Genomic DNA, 21,566 nt, shown 5'->3' on the forward strand with positions numbered 1-21,566 from the left:
TATAAATATAGTATGTGTGTTTGTATGTATTGTACTATTAGCTTCCTAAAGACCAAAGCAACCAGAATTACGTGAAACGATGACAAAAGTTTATATTTCCTATAAAGAAAATCATTGGTTGCAGAGAGAAATAAGCTTTCCCTGGAACTTAGGTCTAGAAGAAATGTCTCGTGTGGATCGTGAACATGCAGGGCTGCCATGGAGGATGTTCTTAGCAACATCCCTGCAACAGGGTCAGAGGACGTCGAAGGGAGACCATTCCATCGAGCGCGGTCAGAGCCCACAAGTTTGACTAATATACAGGGGCCAGGAAAAGATGGTAACTGGATGAACTCAGACGGTGCATCTTAAACTAGAGAGACACATCTGGGGCTCACAGAGTCCCCAAACAGTAATTCGGGAGGAGAGGGTCTGTAAGGTGCAGGGAGCTGAGGGTGCACGGGAGAGGGATGCAGAAGCAAGTCAAAGCCAGGTATGTAGCAGGCAGGCCTCCAGGGGGACCCCAAGCCCCTCTGCCCGCCTCTCCCACACCCACCACACTACAGAGCTGGCTTGTGGACAAGGCTGGGTGCGAGTCTGCGGGACGTAGTGGGGCGCTGATCTCTGGCAAGCATGAACCCTCCTCTATTTTGGGTTCCATCTCTTTGAGGGTCCCCTTGCCCTCTGGGAATGTCTCCTACTTTGGCTCCACCTTTTCCCTCTGAAGACCTAGAGTACTTTAGACCAGCTCAGTTCTGTCTTCAGGCAAATCCAGTTTCCCCCACCCTCCCCTCCCCTTTGCTTGGCTTTGCCTCGCAAGCCTGCTTGTACTGAACTCCTGTTTCTCCAGGCTGCACACTGGAACTCCCTGCGGAGCTTTTACAAGCTGATGCTTGGACCACACTCCAGACCAATTAAGTAGGAATCTTCTAAATAGTGGGGGCCTTCCTGTGCTAGGCCTGGCCTGCCGTGGGGGAGGATGAGGAGAGGCCATCAGGATGGTACTGTCATCAGGGGTTGGAGCACTGGGCAAACATTGGCCACTGTTCTCCTTGGGGGCTTTCGCCCACTTTGGGGGAGGATTTTGAGAGAGACTTGGGTGCAGCCGGGTTACAAGATGAAGGTGAGTGTCCACATCCTCTTCTCTTTACAACACAGCAGGTATCCTGACAAGCTCTTTGATGTAAGAATGAGACTGTGACCTTGACAAAACTGATAAGCTCAAAGTTTATATCTAATTAGAGCTGTAAAATCACAGTAGGTACAAGTTCAGTTCTGGATTCAAAGCATCACTCTATCATGTGCTTGCTGTGTGATCTCGGGCAAGTTAGTCAACCTCCCTGACTCTTGGTTCCCTCATATATACATATAAGGGGCACAGTGACAGTCCTCCTTCCTAGGGCTGTTGTGAGAGCAAGTGACATAATACAAGTGACGTTCAGAGCCTGGCATATATCAAGCCATTTTGTTTATGCCTCAGACAATAAAGAATTGGCGTACCCATGCAGGAGAATCCCTGGGTCGGAAAGATCCCCTGGAGAAGGGAATGGCAACACACTCCAGTGTATTTTCTTGGGAAATCCCATCAACAGGGGAGCCTGGCAGACTACAATCCATCCATACGGTGGCAAAGAGTTGGTCACGACTGAGCCACTAAACACAGGTCTTAGTTGCGGCATGTGAACTCTTAGCTGTAGCGCGTGGGATCTAGTTCCCCCTGGAGCCTTAGCCGCTGGACCACCAGGGAAGTCCCAGTCAATGTTGTTAAAGCGAAGGAATAAATACAGAGAATAAGAGGGATGCTCCGGCTCCTTCAGTGGGGACAGCAGTTCCTTCCCACATTCTCCAGATGGCAGAGAGTGAACCAGAGCCATAGACCAAAATTTCTGCAAAATCTATTTCCCAGGAGATCCTTACGCGCAGCCCAGAGTGAAAGGCAAGGTCGTACTGTCTGTGTTTAGAGGTGGGGCTGGCACGAGCCCTCCTGGAGAGGCTAAGAGGACTCTCCCGCAGGGAGCGGCATGTTCAGGCCAGACGGGACTTCCCCGCAGAATCAGCAGACCATCTGTCATCTTCTAACATTCTGAACGGGGAAGTGATGATACACCCTGAACTCCAGGCCCCTCTAGACTCATCTTCTCTGGCAAAGCCCTCCTTCAGACTGGGCTGGGTTTGAAGAGTTGGCTTAGGCACCCCCCAACCTCTGATAACCAGAGGCATGCAATGAGGGACAGAGCCATTCCAATCAGGAGACCCTGGAGGTGGATGTGGGGGTACATGTAAACCACAGTCCACCAAGTCATAGGGTCGCGAGAGTGATTCGATGATACACAGCATCTTAAGAGAGAAAGTGTGCACGCTTAGTCGTGCCTGACTCTTTGCAACCCTGTGGACTGTAGCCCGCCAGGCTCCTCTGTCCATGGGATTCCCCAGGCAAGAATACTAGAATGGGTTGCCACTTCCTCCTCCAGGGGGATCTTCCCAACCCAGTGATCGAACCTACACCTCCTGTGTCTCCTGCATTGGCAGGTGGATTCTTTACTGGCGAGCCACCTAGGAAGCCACATGGCATCTTAAGAGTTTAACGCCTAGAACCAGAACTCAATTCACCATGCCCATCATGGTTGATGAATTCTTTATTACCTTGTGAGGTTCTCCCAAATGTCAACTTTCACCAGACACGAGGATGTTCTAACATATTCTAGGTTATCTTGGAGGCCCTAATTTAATTCTTCAAAGTGTACTGTTATTGTTTAAACTTTGGGTCATATTTTCTAAGCATAATATATCCACACATATGTGTGTTCAAATTTTGTATTTGATGGTGGACTCACTAAATAGAATACAAAATCATGTGGTTTAAGGGAATTAAATACATTTGCTTCTAGCAGCAAACTGGAAGTTAGCCATCTAGAAATGGTTTCTGGCTTCTAATAGCTCCTTTTGGAGGAGCAACTTGGGTAGACTTGCAAATTGAAGAAGTACTTCAGGAAAAATCGAGAAGCGGTATAGTGGGAAAGGATGCTAATTGGGAGTTAATAGAGTGGATCTGGGTAGCACTGCATCACTTTGTGGGTACAGTGTTCAAGTTGGCAAGACAAAAATAAGAGCAGTGATACTCAGCATGCAGATCAACTGGGTTATTTCATGATTTATTATGTAAGGTTTTCCTTATTTAAAATAAAATCTCTTTATATGGTTACATACCGTATGATTCCAACTATATGACATTCTGGAAAAGGCAAAACCATGGAGACAGTAAAAAGATCAGTGGTTGCTAGGGGGTAAGGGGGTGGGAGGGATGAACAGGCGGAGCGTAGAGGATTTTTAGGGCAGTGCAACTACTTTGTAAGATACTATAACGGTTGATGCACGTCGATATACATCTGTCTAAATATGTAGAACGTACACCACCAAGAATGAACCCTAATGTAAACTGTGGACTTCAGGTGATAAGGACGTGACCATGTGGGTTTATTGATTATAATGAATGTACCACTCAAGTGGGAGATGTTTATAATGGGGGAAGCATGGAGCTGAGTGACAGATAAATTGAGTTTTCAGATCAGAGGTCAGGATGACAGGTGGGATTAAGATTTAAGCCTTTTAAAATGATGCCATGTCACCCACTAGATTTAATCAAGTGTCAACTTTTTCCCCACTAGCAGAGAAAGCCAGTGGAAGTGTGAAACAAAGTTTAGAATGGAGGTACTTTTGGCCGAGTCATCTCTGGCTCCTGTGGACCTGCTATTGTTGGGCAAATGTCACTACACCCATGGAAGGAATGACTCACAGTCACTGCTGGGAAGAGGAGAAGGAATATGAAGATTTAAACCTGAAACGCTGAGCCCTTGTGTTTTAAATGAAGATGGTTCATTGGATTCCATAAGAAATGTCTGATTGGGTTGTAATAAGAAATTCAAAACAACTATTATATTTCAAAACTCTGGCTGTATTACTTCTAATTATTCATATCAGAGAACTGATACAGTGGAATTGATAGGTATCAATTCGAGTTATTGACGTGTTCTCTTGAGCTCAAATCAATGTTGGTGACCTGTAGGTTGGCTTAGTTACTTTTCTTTGAATCATACATCGTATTTGACAAAGCTAGATGGTTAAAATAAAAGCAGATTTAATTCAACTGCTTTTTAAACAGTCTCAGGGAAGACAAACCAACAATTGATGCCTTTCATCAAAAGAAAACATAGTGAAACCCTTAAGGGTTCATCATTCATTTCAACAATTAGGCAGACAAAGGAATCCCATTTCTCTATAATCTGAAGCGCTCTGTGTACACAAGCCTCCCTTTGTGGTTGGTGTCACAGACTGAGAGAGAATGGGCTTTCTCTGAGGGGAGTGGAGTATGTTGAGTGCCCTGGAGGCTGTGTGGCATAGCGGCTATACCTTCAAGAGGCAGACTCGGGTTTGAACGTGCATCCACAGCCGCATGAATCTGGAGTCTCTGCGCTCAACCCTGAGCCTCCACTCCCTCATCTGCAAAATGGAAATAATGACAGCACCCACCTCCTAAGATCATTGTTAAGATTAAATGAGCAATGCATATAAAACACTTAGGTTCTCAGTGCTCAGACTATATTATCAATCTCTGCAGCAATGTTCAATGAGGTCAACGCATGCATATATGCTAAGTTGCTTCAGTCATGTCTGACTCTTTGTGACCCTATGGACTGTAGCCCACCAGACTCCTCTGTCCATGGGATTCTCCAGGCAAGAATACTGGAGTGGGTTGCCATGCCCTTCTCCAGGGCATCTTCCCGATCCAGGGACTGAACTGTCTCTTGCACTGGCAGGTGGGTTCTTTACCACTAGCACCACAATACATAATATGAAATGGAACCAAGGGACTGGTAAGGATTGAACAAACTATGGCATGCTTAGTTATATTAACCATCCATACTTGTACATTCCAAATATTTACCATGGGCATTGGATTATAATCTATAGGCCTCTGCAATCATGTTTGTTGTAGAAAAGATTATGGGTTATGCTTAGTAAACAGGGATTCATCTTAACAGGACAAGAATTTCTGAAATAGCAAGTAAAGATGCGGTTGAGATGGATGCGCAGAGGGTGAACTATGACAGCACATTAATTGGACCAGAGGCCATGAATTATCGCCTGAAACAGAGATCCCATGTTAATAGGCTCTATCTGACCCTTCGTAAGAGAACTAGATTTAACTTTTTATTATTTTCCCCAAAGAGCCAGGCAATGTTTTGAAGAATCTACAGATCGGAAGGGAACACAGGCCCATGTGCCATGCAGCCCAGCATTTTCTTCCTTCTCTTTGAGGAGCTTCCCAGACCACAGCTGCTTTTCAGACAGTCCATTCCTGTTGTCCTTCCTGACAGATGGTTGGAAAAGTGACCTGTCCTCCCGGCCAAAGCTAACTGGATCTCATGATCCCTGAGCCATATTGGCCCATCAGTCTTTTTCCTAGGGCTTTAAATTCTAGGCTGTTCTAGATTTGGGGATTCGATTGAGAATGGAGAAGTGCTGGAAGGCTGAGGGAGGTGTTGCTGAGGCACAGTCAGAACAAGAGACATCAGCAAGAAGCTGGGGTGACAGACGGGGGTTCCCCAGGATGAAGACAATAATGGCTGGATTCCTGGAAGCTTCTCATCCCAGCTGCACTTCCTGCCTTTGGAAGTTGGGGAAAATAGGCTGTGTCTGCCCAATAAATCCCCCCTTTCCTCACTCTGGCTTGACAAGAAAACTTGAAATTCCAAATGTTTCACTTTCTTTGATATAATTCATTTTATTGGGAAAATAGACTCTTATACTTTCTTGTTCTGTAATGTACTATCTCCTGAGGGGTGAACTGGGGCTTACATGGTGGCTCAGTGGTAAAGAATCTGTCTGCCAATGCAGGAGATGCAGGAGATGTGGGTTCAATACCCGGGTCAGGAAGATTCCCTGGAGGAGGAAATGGCAACCCACTCCAATATTCTTGCCTGGGAAATCCTTTCAAAGAGGAGCCTGGCAGGCTACAGTCCATGGGGTCGCAGAGTCGGACATGACTGAGCGACTGAGCTCCACACACAAGGGGTGAAAATCGGGGCTACGGAAAAGCAGCAAGTCACTTCATTGATGAGAGACCTGGACGAATTCAGAAAGTGACTTGGGAAGATGAGTTGGCAAAAATACTCAGCAATAAGAATTGCATACGAAAGACTGGGGGCTGGGAGGAAGGAGCCATAATTGGGATAGAACCAAAGAGAAGGCAGGAATCCAAGATCAGACAGCAAATGTCAAAAGGTTCTCTGGAAAAGGATTAAGGGAACAGGTAGCAAAGACTTTGAGCTATCTGTGAACCATATGATAAAAAGACTCACCATATGGTGCAGGAAGATAGCAGAGCAGGTTGAAGTAAAGGGAAGAGCTTTTGTCTGTAGGATTATATAACCACTTCTAATGTATGGATGTATATGTGTGCGTGTGAATCCATACCACTAATGAGATTAAAATTAGGATAGACTCCCACAACGGGAGCTCCGAGACTTCAGAAAAGGCCTTTGTTACCGGTAGAAACTAAACTGCCTTTTCATCTCTTCAGGCAATTTCTTCCTGGGGTAACTCAATGCTTTACTGGGATCCAGGAGAAGACACTAGAGTCTGGGGGTGGAGCTCTGTATTTTTCTCTCTCTTGCCCAAACTCAAAGCACATGCTAGTTAAGTACCCCGGCAGCTTTTGGGGAGAGAGCTTGAAGGTTGCACTGTTGGGGCACTGGTGTCAGCAGCCAGGGCCAACTTCAAGCACACGGGGGACCACGATCTTTTCAGGGGCTCATGAAAGTATTTTTCATTTCTTTCCAAATCACAAGGGAAAAAATTAACTTTTAAGCTGAAGAAGATGCTTTAACATGCAATTTTAATATATTTGTCCTTGAATCAGTTGTAAAATAGAGTTTTACACTTTTTTTTTTCATGATGTAAGGAGAAGCCCATAAAGTCTTCATTTTAAATGGTTTCAAAAAAGACTAACAGTGTGGTGGAGATGAGTGGACCCCAAAGTAGAGAAGAGTGCTGTTAGAGAAGGAAAGAGGCAACTGGAATCATAAAACCTGACTTCAAGCCCTGGTCTTGCCTCCTCCTAGCTGTGTGGTCTCGGGGAGGTCGCTCAGCCTCTCTGACTTACAGTTTTCAAATAGGTCTAATAGGGTTAATATCAGTAACTACCTAGCAGGGCTGTGGTGAGAATTAATACATGTGATCCATGTAAACCCATAGCTTGGGGGCTTCCCTGGTGGCTCAGTGGTAAAGAATCTGCCTGCCGATGCAGGAGACGCAGGTTCGATCCCCGGTCCCAGAAGATCCCAATGTCTTGAAGCAACTAAGCCCATGCACCACAACTATTGATCCGGTGGTCTAGAGCCCATGCTCTGCAACAAGAGGCTACCACAGTAAGAAGCCTGTGCAAGCAACTAGAGCAGCCCGTCCTCGCCACAACTAGAGAAAACCCCACAATGAAGATCCAGCACAGTCAAAAATTAACAAATAAAATCATTTTTAAAAATAGCATGGTCCCTGGCAATTGGTATGAGCTCAATGGAGGCAATGGAGATGGGTGAGTGGAACTGTATAGGGTGGGGATGGCTGACAGAGCTGGTGAGGGTTAGAAGAAATGAAAGTTGACGGATGAAGAGAAACCAGCTGAAAAGTTACTGCACACACTGGAGATGCCTCCCAGACTCGGAGGATCTCACGAGCAAACCCTGCAGAGGAGGTGAGAGGTGCAGACACTAGAAGAGAGAAGTGAATTCTCAGGAGCCCTCCTCGGAATCCCTGCTGACGAGCGTTGGCACATAGATAGGTGATCGACAAACACGGAGCGAGGAAGGAGAACAGAACACCAGGAGCCTTCCAGCATGATGGGCATGCCGTCTGTCTAACGGCAGAGGCTCAGTCTGAAAACAAGGCATGCAAACTCTGCTTACACTTGGAGGGAAAGAGAAGGGGGTGGAGGATGAGAAAATAAGAGGGGTTAACAGTTAACCTTCTAGAATACATTTGTGACATGGTGAGACAACCATGCTTATTTAACTTCTATGCAGAGTACATCATGAGAAACGCTGGGCTGGAAGAAGCACAAGCTGGAATCAAGATTGCCAGGAGAAATATCAAGAACCTCAGATATGCAGATGACACCACCCTTATGGCAGAAAGTGAAGAGGAACTCAAAAGCCTCTTGATGAAAGTGAAAGAGGAGAGTGAAAAAGTTGGCTTAAAGCTCAACATTCAGAAAACGAAGATCATGGCATCCGGTCCCATCACTTCCTGGGAAATAGATGGGGAAACAGTGGAAACAGTGTCAGACTTTATGTTTTTGGGCTCCAAAATCACTGCAGATGGTGACTGCAGTCATGAAATTAAAAGACTCTTACTCCTTGGAAGGAAAGTTATGACCAACGTAGATAGCATATTTAAAAGCAGAGATATTACTTTGCCAACAAAGCTCTGTCTAGTCAAAGCTATGGTTTTTCCAGTGGTCATGTATGGATGTGAGAGTTTGACTGTGAAGAAAGCTGAGTGCCGAAGAATTGATGCTTTTGAACTGTGGTGTTGGAGAAGACTCTTGAGAGTCCCTTGGACTGCAAGGAGATCCAACCAGTCCATTCTAAAGGAGATCAGTCCTGTGTGTTCTTTGGAAGGAATGATGCTAAAGCTGAAACTCCAGTACTTTGGCCACCTCATGCAAAGAGTTGACTCATCAAGGACCCTGATGCTGGGAGGGATTGAGGGCAGGAGGAGAAGGGGACGACAGAGGATGAGATGGCTGGATGGCATCACCGACTCGATGGACGTGAGTTTGAGTGAACTCCAGGAGTTGGTGATGGACAGGGAGGCCTGGCATGCTGCAGTTCATGCAAAGAGTCGGACATGACTGAGCAACTGAACTGAACTGAACTGAGACTACCACTGTTGAAACTAGAAATACAGGTGTTAAAAGTATCAAGCAGTTAAGAGCCTCTGATCACACGTATTCAAACCAAACCCGGTCTGTTAAATGCCACTGACTAGCTCTCTGACATTTATTTCAACTGCCTGCATCTCATTTCCTCAACTGTAAAATGGGGATATTAGCAACTATATTAAAGCAGAAGCATAAGCCAATACATACAAAGCCCTTACAACAAGCCTGGCATTGAGTGAGGACTCAGAATGTTAGGCGATAGCATCAGCCTCTTCACTACCACCACCACGAGAATATATGTTCCACAAGGGCAGATAATTTTGCCTGTTTTGTTCACAGTCATTTTCTCTGCACTTATGGTACCGTGCAGGGCCCTGTGGGGCTTGTGGGCACAAGGTCTTTCTGTGTCCCCCACTTCTTTGATTATAGGAAACAACCTTCATTTGACCTACATGACCTTCCCTGAGTTCCAATGGGCAGACTCAAGCAGTTGTTAATTAGGGAGGGGAGGGGATGCGAGACCAGGGAGAAACAGTGGAGAGCAGCCTTGGGGCAAGGTCCTGTTTCCGCATCAAGGGATACACACAACAATATCTTTGAGCTATTTTGCAGATACTGAAACCCCGTCCAGGTGGGAGAAGTTAATAATTAATGATGGTATGCTGCCCACAAGACCCCAGACCAGCTGGACTGAAGGTCGGTGATGTTGACTCCTACTTATCTCACCATCAACCCATTAGAAGAATATCCACAAGCTTGATCACGGCCTCTGTGAACAATTACTGTAAAACTTGTCACTATCTTCCCCAAGTGGGGCATGTGGTTCAGACGGCATTAGCCTGCTGTGTCCCCCTTTGCCTGGAAAAGCAATAAACATATTCTTTACTGCTAAGTCGCTTCAGTCTTGTCCAACTCTGTGCGACCCCATAGATGGCAGCCCACCAGGCTCCCCCGTCCCTGGGATTCTCCAGGCAAGAACACTGGAGTGGGTTGCCATTTCCTTCTCCAATGCGTGAAAGTGAAAAGTGAAAGTGAAGTCGCTCAGTGTGTCTGACTCTTAGCGACCCCATGGACTGCAGCCCACCAGGCTCCCCCATCCATGGGATTTTCCAGGCAAGAGTACTTGAGTTGGGTGCCATTGCCTTCTCCACCCAAAACTCTGTCTCCAAGATTTGATTCGGCACTGATGTATGGAGAAACTGAGCTTTCAGCATCACCTATAAGGCTGCCTGACACATAGTGAATGATCAATTAATACTTGTTGAATGAATAAATCCTTAATTATGCCATCAGCAGGCAGTTATTATAAAAATGATGACTTCTTCCAGGTATTGGTTCCAACCTTAGCCCCAGTTCCTTTCCCTCATGTCTGCCTGCTGCTTTCATAAGCAGCCGCCATGCTTCACGCTCAGATCTGGAGAGTTAGGAGCTATGCGATCACTGATAATGGGTGAAACAGAGGTTGCTGAGGGTAGATGTCACAGGGCAAAAGGACAAGGCAGAGGTGAGTGGGAAGGAAGTGGAGGCAGCAAATCTCAAAAGAGCAGTTTGATTCTCTGATATAGTCAGTGAGTAAAGGACAAGAAAGAGAAAGTCAAGATCACAGAAAACATCTTGAAGGACTCAGGAAATGGTGAGCATGCTCCTTATCTAAAGGAGAGGATATAGGGGAGAGGAAAGATCAGAGACTTTCTGTACCTTCTGGAGATAAACAAAAATGCAACAGAAGTCTTCATGTTCTTAGGAATACAATGGTAGTTGAAGTACCAAATTTTCATGTGAGTGAAAGACCTTTAAGACAGTTTTCTTTTTGTAAAATGTGGTATTTGTACCATCAGCAATACAAGGACAAAATTACTTTTCTTTTAATACGTTCTCCTGAGATATATTAAAACAAATATGTAACTGCTAGATCAAGCCTGTGATTTCAGACACATTATCACTTAGGGCAATGCTAAGAAGAAGAGAAGGAAGTCAACTAAATCATTTAAAGAAAAAATATTTAAGATAATATAAAGGAAGTACATACATGTTTCAAAAAATTACAGGTGCATGAATAGCTAATAGCTGGGAAACTTGGTCAAGGCTATACTCAACCCTGTTATACAGTCTGAATCTTGAGCTATGGGAGATGGCGTCAGCACCCTGGAGAGTGGTACACAAATACTGAGTCTCCGGGGGCCACTGGGTTAACCCCCAACAGCTGCCTCAGTGACATTCAGACACTTAGTATCATCAGCCTCTTGGTCATTACTCGAGGAAAGTCAAACACCAGAAGAAGCTGAATGGTTTTGTCTCTCACCTCTTGGCTTTTTATTTTTGATCATCTTCGATGCATTTAAAGCAAAAGACTTGAATGGAGCTTTTTGAAGAGATAAAAGTAATACCTGCTTTTCCAAAGACTTTCCACTTTTCCTTTTAATTTCATAAGCTGCTGACTTCTTCCTACTTGATTTATTCCTGGCTTATGCTATGCTTCAGGAAAAGCAGGACTCACACCCGGCATGTTCCATGATTTGAACACAAGGAAATGTCATCAAGAGAGGCTTAATGGTTTTTGTTTGTGGGGCATGAAAAATGAGGAGTTCTAAAGGTTAAAGTCAGAAGGTCTTTCTTGTCATCGAGAAAAATTCCAACCAGAGCTGAAAAGTAGGGATTATGGCTGAGGCCACTATCCTCCCACCAAAACTGCTCTCCCAGCATCCCTTGCTCTGAGGCACGTGACTGAATTCTCTGCAACAGCGTGTAGGCAGAAGTGACGGGTACCACATCCACATCAGGGCTTTTAAAAAGCAGCTTGTGCCTCCTCTGTACTCTTTCCCCCTCTGCTCTCTGAGTACAGACAAAAACAAGGCTGTAGGGACTGATGGAGCCATGTAGGATGGAAGGAACCTGGGTCACTTAATCACCAGATGGAGAGCGTGGGCAAGGCCAGAAACACCCGTCTTGGACTTTGCATGAATGAACACTGAACTTCTATTGTGTCTGAATCAGTACAGATTTAGGGGGTCTGTTTGCTATGACAACTGAATCTACCCTACCTAGCTTATGTGTTTGGCTGCCACACAGATTAACCAGGCTGGGCTTGCTGTGGGGTCAGGAAGAAGAGACTTTTTTTTTTTTTTTTCATTTTTGGCCATGCCACATATGAGATCTTAGTTCCCCAACCAGGGATTGAAACCACGGACCCTGCATTGGAAGTATGGAGTCTTAACCACTCAACCACCAGGAGAGTCCCAGAAGAGACATTCTGAGATTTTCCATTTACTCCCTCCCCTCTTGGCACAGTTAACTTAGCTCATCCTTTAGGTAAAACTCAAGAGCCTCTTTCTCCAAGAAGCCTTTCCTGACTGCAGCCAGAGCCAAGCCCACTCCCTCAGGTTCTCCCAGCATACAGCAAACATCACAGTTGTACTTTACATCTGTTTAGTGTGAAGTTTTTTGATTAATGTTTATATTCCCATTAGGTTTTTAAGCATGCATTTTTCAAAATTCACAGAATGACATGCTACTTCATGCATTTTGTTGTGTGCAAATTTTACCTTAAAATGATCAAAAACAAATATTAAATTCTGGTGAAATGAGGTGCGTGCTGAAGAATTCAGGGTCAAGTGTACTGATGTCTGCATTTTGGTTTGAAATGCATTAAAGATAGGTTAATGTAGAGACAAAAAGAAGGATGGACATGTGATCGAGCATATATACAGTCAGGGACTTCCCTGGTGGTCCAGTGGTTAAGTGCTTTGCCTTCCAAAGCAAGGGATGCAGGTTCGATCCCTGGTCAGGAAACTAAGATCCCACATGCAGCACAGCAACTAGGCCCCTGAGCCATAACTAGCAAGCCCAAGAGCTGCAATGAAAGATCTTGCAAGACGCAACTTAAGACCCGATGCAGCCAAACAAATAAATATTTAAAAAGCAAAAAAGCATATATAGTCAAATGCTAAATGTAGAATCTAGGTACTGGGTATTACGGATGCTTACTGTATAATTCTTTCAACTTTTCTATATTTTTAACATTTTTTCCTGATAAAATGTTGGGGGGAAGTCCAGTGAGAGTAGGGTCTCTGAGTATATTACCTAAATAAAATGATTCTGTGTACAGTTTATGTTACACCACTAATCATAGCGTTCTGTGGTTTGCTTCTATTTTTACTTGATACTGTGTCATGGATGTCTGTCCACAATGACAAACAGAGATATGAAAGATAGAAAGACCATATTCTTTTGAAAGTATCATGGATACACCATTATATGTTTAACTTTCATACTACTGATGAACATTTGGGCTATTTTCATTTTTTCTACTTCTGATCATTTCCTGTGATAGATCTTTTGTGCTGCTGGATTTGAGCTTTTTTATGTTACCTATATGTCCACCATGACATGTACCTGCCCTCCCTACACCCCGAAGTCCCCCAGTTGGCCAGTACCCTCCATGAGCAAGAGTCCACAAGTATAAGGAAATAATAAGAAAACCCTCACTCAAACTTCCCCGCATAATTTTCTAAAAAGATCTGGATCAGACAAATCATTACCACAAGCACATCTGAAGTGTCAGAAGGCAAGTGATATTAGCATTAATTAAATATTCAATGGATATTCATCACGGTGCAGGCGTGCATGCGTGCATGCTAAGCTGCTTCAATCTTGTCCAACTCTGCATGATCCTCTGGACTGTAGCCCTCCAGGCTCCTCTGTCCATAGGATTCTCCAGATAAGAATACTGGAGGGGGTTGCCATGCCTTCCTCCAGGGGATCTTCCTGACCCAGGGATTGAACCTGTGTCTCTTATGTCTCCAGCACTGGCAGGTGGGTTCTTTACCACTAGCACCACCTGGGAAACCCGTTTATCTTCTAGTACTTCAGAATTAGGGGAATCAAGTTTACAATGTAAATAGTTGCATTTGCGTTGTGTATATACCTTACCAGGTCTTTCCAAGTGGCTCAGTGGTAAAGAATCTGCCTGCAATGCAGGAACTGCAGGAGACGCAGGTTTGATTCTGGGTTGGGAAGATTCCTGGGAGGAGGAAATGGCATGCCACTCCAGTATTTTTGCCTGGAGACTCCCATGGACAGAGGAGCCTGGCGGGCTACAGTCCATGGGGTCACAAAGAGCTGGACTGAGCACACAAAGACCACACACACATATATACCTGATCAGGGACTTTCTCTGCTTACTTCATAAACTTCCCTTGTATAATTGGTCTGGACAGTGCCCATCTGTCCAATTCACATATCTGCTGCACAATTTTAACCACAGAAATCACTCGACAACCACAGAGGTAAAATTCTTGAAAAGTGTAAAGGTTGGCAAAGCAGAAATCGAAGGTTCAAGAAATCATAAAAGGGACTTTCCTGGTGGTCCAGTAGTTAAGAATACATCTTGCAATGCAGGGGACAAGGGTTCGATCCCTGGTCAGGAAACTAAGATCCCACGTGCTGAGAAGCAACAAAGCCCATGCACCGCAACCACTGAGCCCTCGCACTCCAGAGCCCACGTGCCTCAACTACAGAGTCTGCGCGCCGCAATGAAGATGCTACATGCCACAGCTGAGACTCGACACAGCCCAACAGATACACAAATATATAAAAAAAGAAATCATAATAAATAGAGCGAAGGATAAAACTATAAAAATAAACATTAAATAACAAAATAATACATGCAAATGCTCTGTAACAAGAGTCCTAGAGGGCATCCGTCTCCAAGAAAGCCAGAGATGCTGAGATGCCCTGCCCTCGTACGATGACCCTCCTGGGAAACACTCTCTCATGGCCAGGAAAGCAAACGAACTCTCCAAACTGTGCCTCCTGTTCAAGTTTTTGCAACAGAGTTTACTCATTTGGAACTCAACGGCCTTCACACTTGCTTTGTCCCTTGCTTCATTTTCACAGGTCTTAGCAAAACGCGTGTGTCACTCTCTAGTCACTCCACAAATTAGTGCCGTGCTGAACAGCAGGCTTTTCTGAGCCACATCTGACACTGTGGGCCTGGGGGAGGGGACGTGTGAACAGATTACCCAAAGGTCCACGTCTTTCATCTTTGGAAGGGGGAGCATTACTGCTGCCTTGTTCTTCCATGTATGGGATTTAATGTATATAGCCCACAAGATAACAAAACGGTAAAAAGTAGACATTCAAATATAAAACCACATTTGTCTAAAACCGTGGTTGGCAAAACGTGAGTTGCCCAGGATTGCTCTACGCTTTAAAGGATGGCAGAGGTTTTTGTTATTCTAGTTGCTTTCATGACATACTGTTGTTTTCCTCTGTGATTCATTTGATGCCACATCCCAGACTGGAACAGAACTCTCAATTATTATAACCATTTCCATGGAAACGCATGATTTATTCTAATTCCCTCACTATTCCCCAAGGACCTGCTCTCCAATTCCTCTACACCCCCCCCAAACCTAGTCCTTTTTGCAACACCCTCTGGAACTTCCACTCCTCAAAAACTTTCCAATCAGGGTTTCCCTGGTGGCTCAGTGGTAAAGAATCCACCTGCTAATTGGGCACAGGTTGCATCCCTGGTCTGGGAAGATCCTACATGCTGAGAAGCAACCAAGCCCGAGCATCACAACTACTGAGCCTGGGTTCTAGAGCCCAGGAGCAGCAATGACTGAAGCCCAAGCGCCCTAGAGCCCAGTGCTCCACAACAAGAGAAGCCACCCCAATGAGAAGCCTGCCCACCGCACCCAGAGAGTAGCCCCTCCTTGCCGCACCTAGAGAAAAGCCCACACAGCAATGAAGACGCAGTACGGCCAAAGAAAAACCTTTCCCATTTGTTGAGTGATCCAAAAGGTGAAGAATTGTGTGTGCAGTCTGCTAACTTTTGAGACAACAAGGACAAGAATAAACATGCATATTTATATTTGTTAAATTAGCAGGGAGAAAACTGGAAAGATGCAAATTAAATCAACAAAACAGCTTATATATGGAGGGGCAGTAGCAGGGAGGGGGCACAGAAGGATGTGAACTTGGGTGGGAGCAAGACTTCTCAGTGTTTATCCTTCTAATATCCTTTTCATTATGAACCATGGGAATATACTGCTTATTAAAAATGTAATTTAATTTTTAAAACTGCCTGACAGCCTCAGCTTATTAGAACCTCTTCTTCATGTAGGCCACCTTCTTCCTTGTCATCATGGAAACCACCCCATCCTTGAAATCCACATGCCCCAAGAGCTAGCATTTTAAATCTCTTGGCCTTGGGACTTCCCTGGTGGTCCAGTGGCTAAGACTCCATGCTCCCAATGCAGGGGACTCAGGTTCAATCCCTGGTCAGGGACATAGATCCTGCACATGGCAACTAAATGTTCGAATGCCACAATAAGGACCCTTTTATGCCCCTGGAGAAGGGCATGGCAACCCACTCCAGTATTCCTGCTGGGGGAATCCCCATGGACAGAGGAGCCTGGCAGGCTATAGTCCACAGGGTCGCAGAGTCGGACACGACTGAGAGACTACGCACGGCACAAGCTACAACTAAGGCTCAGTGCCATCGAATAAATAAATCTTAAAAACTAAAAAGCTTCCAGAAAGAGCGAGAAGAACATCCACAAAAGAGCAAGAGCCAGGGTTTTAGAATCTAACCCCTTTCTCCTTAAAAAAAAAAAATCTCATGGCCTCATCCACTTGTTTCTCATCCCTAGGCCTCTAGACTTCTTTCCCACACCAAGGTGATAAACCTCTTCCTGCTACGACTTCCTCCGGTCTAGATGCCACTGTTACACATTTATTCAGTACAGTTTTCCTGAGTACCTATTAGAACAGCCTCTGTTGGATCTGCAGTGGATATCCCTCTCCCCTGAAACCCTGACTCCCTTATTACCGTGATCTTCTAGGGCTAATCCCCATACTTAGCTCAAATCCACCATCTATTGACGCTACTCCGTCTCCACCCTCAGGCCGCTCAGAACTGCTGGCAAAAAGCACACAATGGCATGGACCTCTGCTATCACCACTGCCGATTCTTTAGCCTCCCAAACCTCCAGGCGGCTCAGCAATCTTACTCTGTGCTCCTACTCTCTAGTCCCACTCCCTGCCAAGGCTCTTCCACCTTTGTGCCACCATCTCAGATTTCTTATTTCACTGCAGTAGCAGGACGGACCTTGTGGCCCTTCGAGAAAATTCATGCATTCAGTCTAGGTCCTGCATGAATTCAACCCACAAGCACTGGAAGTAGGGCGGTGAACACGACACAGCTCCTGGCTCTTGTGGAACTCAGATCTTAGAATGAGGAGACAAATGAATAGACAAGCAAGAGAAGTATCCGCTGGTGGTGGGTGCTGGGAAAGTTAAATATAATGGAGAACGAATGCATGGCTCTTCTGAGCGGTGGTCAGGGAAGGCTTCTCAGAAGAGGTGACATCTAAGTAGAGAGGGAAATGACAAGAAAGAGCCAGTTCTGCAAATAATAAAGGAAGGGAACAGCATCACAGAAGCGCTAAGAGAAGAAGGAGCTTTGTACGTTTCAAAGAACCTCCAATGCGGCCCAAGCACAGTGGGTGATGGGGAGAAGGAAAGAAAAAGAAGGCATCAAACAGAGAACAAGGACCAGATTTTAAAGAGCGATGTAAGCCCAGGACACAGGACAGAATGTATTCTGTTTATGAAGCCACTGGAGGATTTCAAGCAGGGGAGTGATTTGACCTAATGTAAAGCTTTTAAAAATAACTATGGCTGCTGCATGGAAGTGTATTAATTACAGGTCACCAGAGTGGAAGCAGGGTAACCAGTTGGGAACGTCTGCAGTGGTCCAGGTGGTAATGTATGGTATAGATTAGGACTGAATTAGTGAAGATGGAGAGAACTCAGTAAATTCATGATATGTTTTGTAGGAGGACCTATCTAGACTCACTATTATGCGGACCTGGGGTAAGAGGGGGGCCAAGGAGGAGTAGAGGATAATTCCCAGAGTTTTGACTTATGCTATAGAGATGGGAAAGAAATTTGATACTTTTTGCACACCTGAGTTCATGGAATGAGATTGATGTGAGACGTGTTGGTGGCACACACAGGGATTAAAGGACTCAAAACAACACTAAACAAGTCAGGAATACTTATAATGCAATCTCAACTTCAGTAAAACAGCATCTCCTGGTATCTATAAAAGCATCCAGAATCGCTCTACAAGTCCCAGAGACATCCTTCAACCATGCGGCTGTTTGAAAAGAGCCACTTCCATTCTCAGCTGCAAGAGTGATCTTTTCCAAAACTGAATCTGATCATGTCACTTCTCTGCTTAAGATTCTCAGTGGCTCCCCACTGCATTGTGAGTCAAATCCAAACTCCTCGTTACTGCTCTTAAGGCTCTGCAAGATCAGGCCCCTCCCACCTCTGCAACCTCACATCCCACAACCTCCCTCACCTCATGGCATTTTGGCCCAGCACCTCTGACAGTGCCTAGAATGTGCCCAGCCCTTCCCTACCTCAGGGCTTTTGCGCTTGCCGTTCTCTCTGCCACAAACAATCTTTCCTAGGTCTCTGAATGTATGGCTGGTTAATTCTCAACCTTCAGGTCTCAGTTTCTACATCACATTCTCAGTCTGAGTAGGTCCTTTCTTTTTTAAAAACTTACCTTTTAATCAGAGTATAATTGCTTTACAGTGGTGTGCTAGTTTCTGCTGTACAACAATGTAAATCAGTTGTAAGTATATGTAAAACCCCTCCCTCTTGAGCTTCCCTCCCAGCAGCCCCCCATCCCACCCCTCTAGGTTATCACAGAGCACAGAGATGAGCTCCCTGTGCCGTAGAGCAGAGGGAACCACTAGCTATCTACTTTATACATGGTCGTGTATTTATGTCAAAGATACTCTCTCAATTCGTCCCATGAGTGGGTCCCTTCTTTATCTGCCTGTGACACAGCACTCCATTTATTTCCTTCACAGTACTGGTTACCAACTGGAGTGTAGCTCTATTTACTTTTCACTCTCTCCCTCCCTGGAACATAAGCCCCATATGAACAGCAAATGTGCCTGCCTTGTTAGCTGGTTCCTTCTGCAGCAGGTGCCTCCACCCAGCCACACTGTACCTTGCCAAAGCTGCCTTTTCCCAGCACCATCAGGAAGTTAAAATCGGTCAATTTCATCCGGTCCCTGTTGCCGTTGTTGTCAAATTTGGAGATGGTGTTGGTCGTCTTTTCTTCAGGAGTCTTGGGCCCAGGACCGATCTTGGCTCTCTGGAGGGAGAAGCACATAGAAAACATCGTCAGAGTTGGAGGATGCCTGCGTTAAGTGTTCAAACTCAAGCGCCGTGGCAAGCTGTGGATCCTGCAACTTATGCCCCTGACTCGGTGAAAAGCACAGCCCAGTATCCACAGTGCAAACTCAAAACGTGAAGGCCAGACTTGGCACCTCCATGTTTCTTTTATCCCTCGTGTCTCGTCCACCACCAGAAACTGTCATTGCTTCCTCCCAGCTGTCTTGAGAATTCCTTCCTCCTTCCATTTCCACCTGTCATCATTTCTCACCTGGACAACCCACCCTGGCTCCCTCCACACTGGGCTTTACATGCAGCAACTGTGACTTTCATGGCTTCCCTGGCTCAGATGGTAAAGAATCTTCCTGCAATGGAGGACACTCGGGTTTGATTCCTGGATTGGGAAGATCCCCTGGAGAAGGGAATGGCAACCCACCTCAGTATTCTGGCCTGGAGAATTCCAAAGACAGAGGAGCCTGGCGGGCTACAGTCTGTGGGGTCACAAGGAGTTGGACACGAGTGGCTAACACACACACTGGGACTTCTGCTCCTTCACACTCAACCAAGTCAACCAAGCTTAAAATGCTTCAGTACTGACCCAGCATTTTTAAGAACCTTGGTGCTTTCATGGGCCCAGATGACCCAGTCTGATCAGGCTCTCCTCTTTTCCAATCTCTTCACTTCTTGGGTCCTTCTTCCCTACAACCCAGCTTCATTGTCCTTTCACATCCTAGAGTCCCAGGGCCCTCCTACCTCAGAGCCTTTACACTTACTATTGCTCCCGTATGGATGATTATTCTCTCCCCTTCACCAACCTAGTTACCCACATTCTCTGCTCCACATTCTCACTTTCTCGGGGAAGTCTTCCTGGATTCTCTGTCTGGATAAGACGTCCCTATCTGCTCCCTTCATCCACCTCACTCTCCATTTATGCTGCAGGTTAACTGTCTGTTTGCTTGTTTTCCCAACAGACTGGAAACCTTCTAGGGCAGGGAGTATGTCTTATATTCCACAATATCCCAGACAACCAGCAAAGTTTCCAGCTACATATTTTGTAGGATAATGGATGGATGAGGCCCACGTTGGTCCTCAATGCAATCGGGGAGAGGCTTGCTGTTGTGAATAGCAAAATGATGCCTCTGAATGGCAACAAATTCCATGAAATCAGGGGAGAATAGGAGACCAGCATATTTATAATTGGAGTCTAAAGTTGCAGGGGGAGCAAATGAAGCAACTGACAAACAACTAATCTCAAAAATATACAAGCAACTCCTACAGTTCAACTCCAGAAAAATAAATGACCCAATCAAAAAATGGGCCAAAGAACTAAACAGACATTTCTCCAAAGAAGACATACAGATGGCTAACAAACACATGAAAAGATGCTCAACATCACTCATTATCAGAGAAATGCAAATCAAAACCACTATGAGGTACCATTTCACGCCGGTCAGAATGGCTGCGATCCAAAAATCTACAAGCAGTAAATGCTGGAGAGGGTGTGGAGAAAAGGGAACCCTCTTACACTGTTGGTGGGAATGCAAACTAGTATAGCCACTATGGAGAACAGTGTGGAGATTCCTTAAAAAACTGGAAATAGAACTGCCTTATGACCCAGCAATCCCACTGCTGGGCATACACACTGAGGAAACCAGAAGGGAAAGAGACACGTGTACCCCAATGTTCATCGCAGCACTGTTTATAATAGCCAGGACATGGAAGCAACCTAGATGTCCATCAGCAAATGAATGGATAAGAAAGCTGTGGTACATATACACAATGGAGTATTACTCAGCCATTAAAAAGAATACATTTGAATCAGTTCTAATGAGGTGGATGAAACTGGAGCCTATTATACAGAGTGAAGTAAGCCAGAAAGAAAAACACCAATACAGTATACTAACGCATATATATGGAATTTAGAAAGATGGTAACAATAACCCTGTGTATGAGACAGCAAAAGAGACACTGATGTATAGATCAGTCTTATGGACTCTGTTGGACAGGGAGAGGGTGGGAAGATTTGGGAGAATGGCAATGAAACATGTATAATATCATGTATGAAACAAGTTGCCAGTCCAGGTTCAATGCACGAAACTGGATGCTTGGGGCTTGTGCACTGGGACGACCCAGAGGGATGGTATGGGGAGGGAGAAGGGAGGAGGGTTCAGGATGGGGAACACATGTATACCTGTGGCAGATTCATTTCGATATTTGGCAAAACTAATACAATACTGTAAAGTTTAAAAATAAAATAAAATTAAATTAAAAAAAAAGAAAGTTGCAGGGGGGATGTCCTGTAGGAATGAGCCCTTAACCTATGAGGTTTGTGCTGACTCTGAGCAGCTAGTGTCCAAACTGAATTAAACTGGAGAACACCTAGTTGGTGTCCACAGAGAACTGGAGAATTTCTTGGGATGGAAAACCCATACGCTTGGCATCAGAC

At 45.2% G+C, this 21,566-nt stretch overlaps 1 protein-coding gene across 2 annotated transcripts in view; it reads right to left on the reverse strand.

Moving 5' to 3' along the window:
* PRKCB (protein kinase C beta) overlaps positions 1 to 21,566 on the reverse strand; it is a 375,677-nt gene that overhangs the window by 75,342 nt on the left and 278,769 nt on the right. For both annotated transcript variants that reach the window (XM_027526433.1, XM_027526434.1), the window contains exon 9: positions 18,954 to 19,100. In XM_027526433.1, coding sequence (XP_027382234.1) covers positions 18,954 to 19,100 — 147 coding nt within the window. The remainder of the gene's footprint in view (positions 1 to 18,953; positions 19,101 to 21,566) is intronic.

Source organism: Bos indicus x Bos taurus, chromosome 25 (genome assembly GCF_003369695.1).
Source record: "Bos indicus x Bos taurus breed Angus x Brahman F1 hybrid chromosome 25, Bos_hybrid_MaternalHap_v2.0, whole genome shotgun sequence".
NCBI lineage: Eukaryota > Metazoa > Chordata > Mammalia > Artiodactyla > Bovidae > Bos > Bos indicus x Bos taurus.